This window comes from Helianthus annuus, chromosome 9 (assembly GCF_002127325.2).
Source record: "Helianthus annuus cultivar XRQ/B chromosome 9, HanXRQr2.0-SUNRISE, whole genome shotgun sequence".
Classification (NCBI taxonomy): domain Eukaryota; kingdom Viridiplantae; phylum Streptophyta; class Magnoliopsida; order Asterales; family Asteraceae; genus Helianthus; species Helianthus annuus.
In genome coordinates, this window is record NC_035441.2 from 167189035 (window position 1) to 167198778 (window position 9744).

At 34.6% G+C, this 9744-nt stretch overlaps 1 protein-coding gene across 1 annotated transcript; it reads right to left on the reverse strand.

The window, feature by feature from the left end:
* Nucleotides 1–1749, reverse strand: LOC110879456. Its single transcript, XM_022127917.2, has 2 exons — nucleotides 1321–1749; nucleotides 1–645 (listed from the first exon to the last, which is right to left on the reverse strand). Exons 1-2 carry the CDS (start codon nucleotides 1495–1497, stop codon nucleotides 172–174), a joined length of 651 nt encoding a protein of 216 aa, XP_021983609.1. The 5' UTR covers nucleotides 1498–1749; the 3' UTR covers nucleotides 1–171.
* Nucleotides 1750–9744: the final 7995 nt, after the last annotated feature.

Here is a 9744-nt window from a genome sequence, read left to right on the forward strand (position 1 = left end):
TGCACAAAATTAAGTCATTCGAAAATCAATAACTGTCTCAAAAAATCTTAGATTCGAAACTACATACATGATATATGCAAGTTTATGATCTATGCTATCATTGAATAACATTCGACCATCATCAGCTTTATTCTCAATTAAAAAAAAAAACCCTGATAATATTACTAGGAATCAAGGAATCTTAACAAGTCTGGTGGATTTACGCCACTTCCAAGATTCAGATGGTGATTTAGGAAGAGGTGGAACAAGAAGAGCCTTCCTGCACAGACCAAAAGGCCACCCCTCACAATGACAAAGTTCCAGAAACATCGACCGCTGTCTTCTCCTAAACACTGGGAACTCGAAACGACTCATGCTCGAGCATCGAGAAAGATTTGTTTTTACAGACATGAATGCTTCTGCAGTTGTTGCACTTGAGCACCGAGAAAGATGGCTGCAAGGAGAGTAGAATTCATCATCCCTGTGGTCTTCTACATTACTTGCATATGCATGTTGTATTTCCTTTCTTTTGGGAGGTGGTTCGGTTGGAGAGAAACCGAGACCAAGCTCAAACTCGAACTCCCATATGAAACTATCGACTGTTAGCCCAACCTTCCTCTTTGATTTTGACTCCTTGTATTTGCTTAGAACTGCTGAAACAAAAATCTGAAGAAAAGAAGCAGACCGGTGTAAACATGATTATAAGTAGGCTTGGGTGTTCATAAATTGTTGAAACCAAACTGAACCGTCTAAAACGAAGCAAATTGACGGGTTCAACATAGCTTGGAACTTGGAACCATCCGTGTAAACCAAACCGGTTGGTAACTTGTTTTACTATCTTTTATCATTTTAATTTTTTTTAATACCAAGTAACGAATTTCTTTTTAAAGGTTTCAAACGCCCAAAGCAAACCATTTTGGTTGGCCACGACTCCATTGGCCGACCCAACCAGTTTGGTTTGCCATTTTATGGTTTGGCTCAGAATTTTCATCGAACCAGCAGAATCGGTCCATGAACATCTTAATTATAGGTGACAAATCAGGTGTGTGTTGAAAGAAGTGTTTCATGAATCGGGTTGACTATAAACAATATATACACGTTTTCAAAACATCATATGGAACAATATTAGTCTATATCTTAAAATCAAATTTAAATATTGTATGCGAAAAAAGATTGGTGAGTTTCTTGGTTTCTTAAACAATTTTGACTTATTTAAAAAAAATATCAACCTATATTGAGTAATTTTTTTTTTTGTATTAAAAGTGTGACCTCCAAACATATAACTTAAGCAAGCCGGAAATGAAATAGTAAACATTATCCGAACATGGATAGATAGATTACTTCTTGTTCGTCATCGTAATCAACATCATCATCGTCACCATGATCATCTTGTTGCTCTAGGCTTTGAGAAGAAATCTTTCTGCAGAAAGTATGGCAGGTTGCAAGAGCATCCTTGAGGAATCTGTATTTCTTGGAGTGGTTTGATGGTTCTTGATGATGAAACAAGCTCATGATCATGACTGAGAGAGAAAAAAAAATGGAGTTGAGATATGGTTTACATAACAAGTACGAATTTATACCATATTTAGTATTAAAAATAGAAGGGTTTGTTTCTTCATCCTTTAGGTTGAAGATAAAGTAAAGTAAAGATAGTTTTAGAGAATTTAGAAAAGATTATCCTTTAATTCTTCATACGATCCTTTGAAAACCATACGATGCCAAATCGATAGCAACATGTTGTGTGAGTGGGTGTTTTTGGAATGTGCTTCTACTATGCCTAGTGCTTTGTAGTAGTTTGAGTTTTACCTTCACCCTTAAGTGATGGTATAGAGACTAGACACCAAACTCTGATCACTACTAAATAGTAAAAATAATTAAATTACTAAAAAACATTTTATTTTGTTTTATGGGTTTTAGTTTAATTATTTAGCTTTATGAATTTTCTCACTTTATATGTTTTTTTTTTTTTTTTTTTTTTTTTTTTTTTTTTTTTCTGTTTTTGTGTCTTAGGGAGAACTTACTATGGAGAAACAATTTTGTTATTTAAAACTTCTTTTACAACATCCTTATGTTTATGGTTAATTTCCCTTTTAAACATGTTTGTACTTTGTTAATTAGTTTTTTTTATAAAAATTTTACGGTAATAGGTTGTCAAAGAGCGAGTTTCTACTAGTGATTATTTTTACTTTCGCAAAATCATGTTTGCAACCGATCGTGATCAAAGCTGTTTTCTTTTCATACTTGCTGTAATTTATATAACAAACTAGTTATTATCTGATAAATTTAAATGTATAAAATTTAAATAAGATAACGAATGCCCCTTTAGGCTTTAACCTCTTTTTATTGGAATGGGGATATGTTCAATTGAAAAGCTAAAGTGAAGATGATTCCATGTATCAAACATAGCTTGCACACCAAACATTTCCAATTTTTCTTTTCCTTTAATAAAACAAGATTCTAACATCTTTATGGGTAAAATTTGTTATATCAGCATGTTACTAAATAAAACAAAGTGTCAATCTTATTCTATTAATTGATTTTAAGGTAACAAATTACTTTTTTTTTGGGTCAACTGAATTTCCAATGTATTCCAAAGGGTCAACTGAAATTCCAATTTAATCCAAAGGGTTAACATATGCGGTTTAAACCACTCACCCCAAGTTCAAATCCATCCAGGTGCTCTCCTATATTTACATAATTTATACTTAGTAGGAATTAAACCTGAGACATCCCTAAAAGAAAACCACTTAGTAGAAAACCTTCTAACCAACTGGGCTATATCATATTGAAAGTAACAAATTACTTAACTTTTAATATTATTTATTTGTTATAATAATTTTTTATAACTAATAGTTTCTTAAATAAAACTTAGTTACTATTAATTTCAAAGTTATAAGTTAGTTTAGGTTATGTTTTATTTATTACGCTACTTTTAACAAGTTACAATGAAATTCACAATAAAACCCTATTAAATTTCAGTTTTTTGACTTTTGTAAGAAAAAAATAAAAGAAAAAATAAACTAAACAACAACAACAATAACAACTGTTAAGCGATATTTTATTTTTATTTTTGAAAAGCTACTAACAAGTGATATACTTTCCTAATAACAACGTTTATTTTTTTATAATTTTTATACGATTATACTCTTATACAATTAGCAATTTTGGTTGTTTTTCTAGAATGAATAGTGGTGACTTTTAAAAAACCACACATACATACCCCTTTGTTTGGGTTGCCTCTGTAGAATAAAAAGTTACGACTTTTAAAAAAAACACACATACGTACTCCTTTGTTTAATATTAATGGTCACCACTCAAACTTAATTAACGGATGAGTCTCCTACCACATTAATTGCCACCTTTTCGCCACCTTAAACAACTATCACTACTACATATTTGATCAAAAGATACGGTTAAATTGGCTATAAGATGCGGTTTTAGACCGTATCTTATGGCAAGGCATCTTTTGGTCATATGCCAAATAATACCGGTCCAAGAGATGCGGTTTTAAAACCACATCCTTTGATATATTAATAAAAAACTATTTTTTCCTAATATACTCAAGAGATGGGGTTCTAGAACCGTATTTTTTGATATATTAACAAGAAAACTAATTCTTAAGAAACGCGGTTCTAAAAACACATCTCTTGGTGTTTAGGGTAAAATTATCTACATATATATTGTTAATTTCCATGAAATTTTATGAAAATTTTCAAATAAATTCCTATGATTAACAAATTGCCTAAAATTAAATAAAATATAGAAAAGCAATAAAATTAAATTAGAACCAATATAATATAACCCAAGAATATAAAATACAAAGGTTTCAAAGTAACACATCATTACAAAAGTTTTAAAGTAACAAAAATACATATGCGATAACTTCCCGAACCGATGTCTTCATACTTTCAACCCAAACCAACGTCTTCAATCCATACATGCAATCGGAACCGTAGAAATTCCCTAACAAAACATAACTTTACATTAATATAATAAAGGTTAAAATGTATACGCAAGTGTACATATGTATAAAATGCAATCTTTAAATTCAAACGTTAAATACTATCATACATGCATACACATAAGAGATGTAGTTCCAAATTTACCCTACATAAAGATTGAAACCCATGACCTACAAGTCAGACAATAATATAAAATCAATAAGTCTACCAAATCCTAAATCACAAACCATACCAAAAGCATTTATCAAACAATGCAAAAAGCATTCATCTAATGCAAAAACATGCATGTCTTATGTCTTATGTGATAATCACTATTAATGAGTTAAAATATCTTGGTTCAGTTGATCCATATATATGTATAATTCTACAAACACATATATACATATATTTATAAAGGTGTGTCATAAGCTAAAGCTTCACTTCTACCTGAAAGCACTAAAGCTTAATATTATAAAAATATTAACTAAAAAATATTGGTATGAGCTCCATTAAGTTACAAACTAAATTCTACACTATTAATATATTCCTCACCTCAAAACAATCTCCACTTAAAAGTCGAGAAGGAAAGGTGAACTTCTATTTGTAACAAGTGCGACAATCTTCTATTTGCATATTTCAATGTGAATGTGAATATGAAAATCACCACACAACTAAAATCCACTATATTTTAATTGATGGCTATGTAATTTTGTGACAATGAATATGCTCCACATATAGGTTGTTTCGTTTACTTATCAATTGACCAAACTGAATTCCCAAGTGCAAGTGTTTAATTTAAATTGGTGGTACTTGTCATAAGAAATTGACCATGTTGAAATGTCAAAAGAGTTAAGGTGACAAGTTTTCGATATACATGCTTAAAACTTTCATAACTAATACAAATGATAAATATATTTAAAGCAAATTTACCGAGCCCTCTGCTGCTTACATGGTATTCAATTTTTGCCTTGTCCCATTTGATCAGATCACCATCCTGGTAAAAAAAAAAAAAGAAGAAGTCAACATTAAATTTTAAACAATTCAATTAAGTCCAAAACATAAACATACACATGCTTACAGTGGGAGATTGAAGAGGTATATAGATGCTTGCTAAACCATTTAGGATTAATTCAGATAAAAATATTATAACATCAGAACAAAAAATTACAGTGAGAGATTGTACATTAAAACATCAGATCAAAATTAATTCAGATAATTGAAGAATTAGGAAAGCACCAAAAGCCCGAATGGAGTTTCTAGAACTTTATGCCATTCCTACATTCAATTAAAGGCATAAAAACTAAGAAGAAATGTTAAAATATGCAATTCCCTATTTCCTTTATATTTTATATTTGCTCTCTTTCCTTATAATTTTCCCTTTGAGTAAATTGCCATTTTAGTCCCTGAGTTTTGTCCAAATTTGGCAGTTTAGTCCAAATAGTTTTTTTTGTGCATCTGGGTCCCTGACTTTTACATTTTGTTGCCATTTTGATCACTTTGCCTAACTCCATCCAAAAACTCCATCTTTAACCAGGGGTATTTTGGGGATTTTCATTTTAAATGTTTTTAATTGCCATTTTGATCCAATTCCAAAAAATCAAAAAAATTCCAAAAAATCAAAAAAATTCCAAAAAATAATAAAAATTCTAAAAAATAATAAAAATTCTAAAAAAAATCCAAAAAATTCTAAAAAATCCAAAAAATCCGTTTTGGCGCGAACCGTTTCGACCCGTACCGTTTCGAAGCTGAACCGTTTCGACGCGAACCGTTTCGACCCGTACCGTTTCGAAGCCGAACCGTTTCGACCCGTACCGTTTCGAACCGAACCGTTTCGAGCTGAACCGTTTCGAACCCGAACCGTTTCGAGGTGAACCGTTTCGACGCGAACCGTTTCGACCCGTACCGTTTCGAAGCCGAACCGTTTCGACCCGTACCGTTTCGACCCGAACCGTGCCGTATCGAACCGAACCGTTTCGAGCTGAACCGTTTCGAACCCGAACCGTTTCGACCCGTACCGTTTCGAAGCCGAACCGTTTCGACCCGTACCGTTTCGAAGCCGAACCGTTTCGACCCGTACCGTTTCGAACCGAACCGTTTCGACCCGTACGGGTCGAAACGGCACGGTTCGGTTCGAAACGGCTCGGTTCGAAACGGCTCTGTTCGATACGGCACGGTTCGGTTCGAAACGGTACGGGTCGAAACGGTTCGGCTTGAAACGGTTCGGGTCGAAACGGTTCGGTTCGAAACGGCTCGGTTCGATACGGCACGATTCGGTTTGAAACGGTACGGGTCGAAACGGTTCGGCTTCGAAACGGTTCAGCTCGAAACGGTTCGGGTTCGAAACGGTTCAGCTCGAAACGGTTCGGTTCGATATGGCACGGTTCGGTTCGAAACGGTACGGGTCGAAACGGTTCGCTTTGAAACGGTTCAGCTTCGAAACGGTACGGGTCGAAACGGTTGGCGCCAAAACGGATTTTTTGGATTTTTTAGAATTTTTTGGATTTTTTAGAATTTTTATGATTTTTTAGAATTTTTATTATTTTTGGAATTTTTTTGATTTTTTGGAATTTTTTTGATTTTTTGAATTGGATCAAAATGGCAATTAAAAACATTAAAAATGAAAATCCCCAAAATACCCCTGGTTAAAGATGGAGTTTTTGGATGGAGTTAGGCAAAGTGATCAAAATGGCAACAAAATGTAAAAGTCAGGGACCCAGATGCACAAAAAAAACTATTTGGACTAAACTGGCAAATTTGGACAAAACTCAGGGACTAAAATGGCAATTTACTCTTTCCCTTTCCTTTTCATGTTTCGCTGATTGGGCTGCTCCTGTTGACTGGGCTGCTTCCTGCTGTTGGGCTCAAGACTGTTGGTGGGCTGCCTCTTTACGCGTAAACCCTATTGAGTGTCTCTTTATAACTGGTCTCCTTGGGATCCTAGAAAGCATACAAGCACTCATCTTTTCTCTCGCTACTTTCCTGCTTCCCTCTAAACATTCAGCAGCAACTTTACTTTGTTTGTTCGAGAGTTGTTTACCTTGTAAGCAGATTATCTAGTTGATAATCTGCCTTGTCTGAGAGTGAGTTTGTTACGGTGTCTTGTATCCCTTTCCTCTTATCATTGTTTCAATAACATATATTTACATCAGTAATTTTTGAATAAAAGTTCCGGCTGATTCCGTGTTGTTCACATGGTATCAGAGCCAAGTTAAGCTCTTGGTTTGAATCGGTTATCTCCGAGTTCTGCTCCGCTGCTTCTCTTCGAGACCAGATCCGTTCGAATCTGGTATTTTTCTGGTGGTTTTTTGGTGGATCTGGCTAATATTTCTGATACTAAGTTCAGATCTTGAAGAAATCTGCTGCGTTGGTTTTTGTGCCGCCTTAGAATCAGAAACCCTAAATCTAGGGTTTGGGAAAAGTCGTGGTTGAGGATTGCTTTGATCGATATTGTGACTTGTGACCGGCTGTTCGTGCGTCTAAAAAGGGGCTCTTGTTGGTCTCTGATTAAAGAGCAAACCAACAGAGTTTGAATCTGGTCCTCTTCGCTTGAAATCAAACTTGTAACCCTAAGTGAAGGTTACAAGTGTGATTAACAGGAGATAAACGCACCCGCTGTGAGATTGTTCTATCTCTTACCTTTATTTTTTTATGTTTCCTGCATCACTGAGTCGTGTGTCTAGGCATCCCTGTTTACCGGACTAGTCGGGTCGGCCTTGATCGAGTCTTATTTGCTTAGTTGTTGCATCTGTTTGGTTTTGTGTGTCAAAGCTCCCTGAATATCGTCTGCGGAGGCACCTTTGAGTGATGAACCTCTGATCGGACCTCTGTTCAGGCTTCGCTGACTTCTTTGTTTTTATTTTTTACTTTATCTGTTCTGTGCTTTTTGGGTTATTGTTCTGAGTATTCAGTATGCCTGGTGATGATAATACTGTTATAACCTCACCTAGTGCTACCTTGGTTAGCAAAATTGATGCTGGTGATCCGTTGTTTCTTCACCCTAGTGACTCTGCTAATTTATCTATTGTCAGTGTAAAACTTAAAGGGTCAGAAAACTATAGGATCTGGTCCAATGCCATGTATCTTGCTTTACAAGTAAAAAACAAAGTAGGGTTTATTGATGGTTCTTGTCTTAGGTCTAAAACTGATGAGGTTTTGGGTAGGCAAATGGGATAGGTGTAACTCTATTATGCTTACTTGGATTCTTAACTCTGTATCTGAGGAATTATATCTTGGTCTTGTTTATTCTAAAATTACTTCAGATGTGTGGAAAGACTTAAAGGATACTTATGATAAAATAGATGGGTCTGTTGTGTTTAATATGTATCAAAAGATTAATTCCTTCAGTCAAAATGGCATGCCTGTTTCTGAATATTATCATAAGTTGAACTGTATGTGGAAGCAACTAGATCAACTACTTGCCTTGCCTGCCTGTTCTTGTGATGCATCAAAACAATTTAATGACTTTAATCATCTTATTAAGCTTATGCAATTCTTAATGGGTCTTGATAGTTCCTACCAGTCTGTGAGAACAAACTTATTAACCAGAGAAACTCTTCCTTCTATGAAGGATGCCTTTTCAGTCATCTCTAGAGAAGAATCTCACCTTCACTCTAAAAATATTTCTGATAAAACTCCTAATAATCCTGTTGGTTTTTCTGTTAAAACTGGTCAAGTTATTGATTCAAGGAAAAGGAATAATAGAACTCCTAACCCTAATCTTAAATGTTCTCACTGTAATAAGACTGGACACACTATTAAGAAGTGTTTTGAACTTGTTGGTTACCCCTCTTGGATAAAGTCAAAACCTGGTGGGAACAAGGGTAACAAGGTCAGTAATAATGTTACTACTGATACAACTGATACAACTCCTGCTATGAGTTCTTTGTCCAATGATCAGATAGCCCAATTGCTTAGTCTCTTGAATGACAAACCTAAGGGTGACACTCAGAATAGTGGATTTGCTGGTATGTGTGCTAATCCTACTTGTTTGAATAGTTTTGTGAATCTGTCTTCTAAACCTATTTGTGATTTCAAACCTGCTTTATGTTTTTCAAATTTTATCAATAATGGAAAAAGGGTAGGATGGATAGTTGATTCTGGTGCTAATCAACACATGGTTATGACGGATGAGTGTCTAATTAATCAAAAGGATGTAACTGAGTTCAATATCAAAGTTAAACATCCCAATGGCACAAGTGCCCTGGTAACTAAAATTGGTGATATTAAATTAAGTGACAGGGTCATTCTATATGATGTGTTTGTTGTGTCTGATTATTGTGTGAATTTAATCTCTGTTCATAAACTTGCTAGAGATTGTAAGCTCATTGTCTCTTTTGATGAACAAACTTGCTATATTCAGGACTCTCAAACAAAGAAAGTCCAGGTAACTGGTAGTCAATTTGATGGTCTATACTTCTGTGGTAGTTCCTCTGTCTCAAATAAGGTTGGTAACTCTAGGTGTGACATCAATCTTTGGCACGCTAGGTTAGGTCATCCTGGTGAACCTGTTTTGCATGTTCTTAAAAATAATCTCAACATTAAAATTGGTGCTAAATTAAATCCTTGTGAAACATGTCATAGAGCTAAACAGCATCGGGAACCTTTCCCTTTAAGTGATCATAAATCTGAAGCTTTAGGAGATCTTATTCACCTTGATGTGTGGGGTCCATATAGAGTCCAAAGTAGGGATGGTTTTCGATATTTTCTTACAGTAGTTGATGATTACTCTAGAGCTGTGTGGGTGTATCTCATGAAAACCAAAGATGAAGTTTTTTACCATATTAAAGGTTTTTATAATTTCCTTAAAACACAGTTTAGTAAATCA

What these genes read in the sequence shown, in the direction of transcription:
- LOC110879456 (XM_022127917.2), bottom strand. Translation starts at nt 1,497, where the DNA reads ATGATCATGAGCTTGTTTCATCATCAAGAACCATCAAACCACTCCAAG. An exon ending in ATTACGATGACGAACAAGAA is followed by an intron (nt 646 to 1,320) that starts GTAATCTATCTA and finishes TCTTTTCTTCAG; the next exon opens with ATTTTTGTTTCAGCAGTTCT.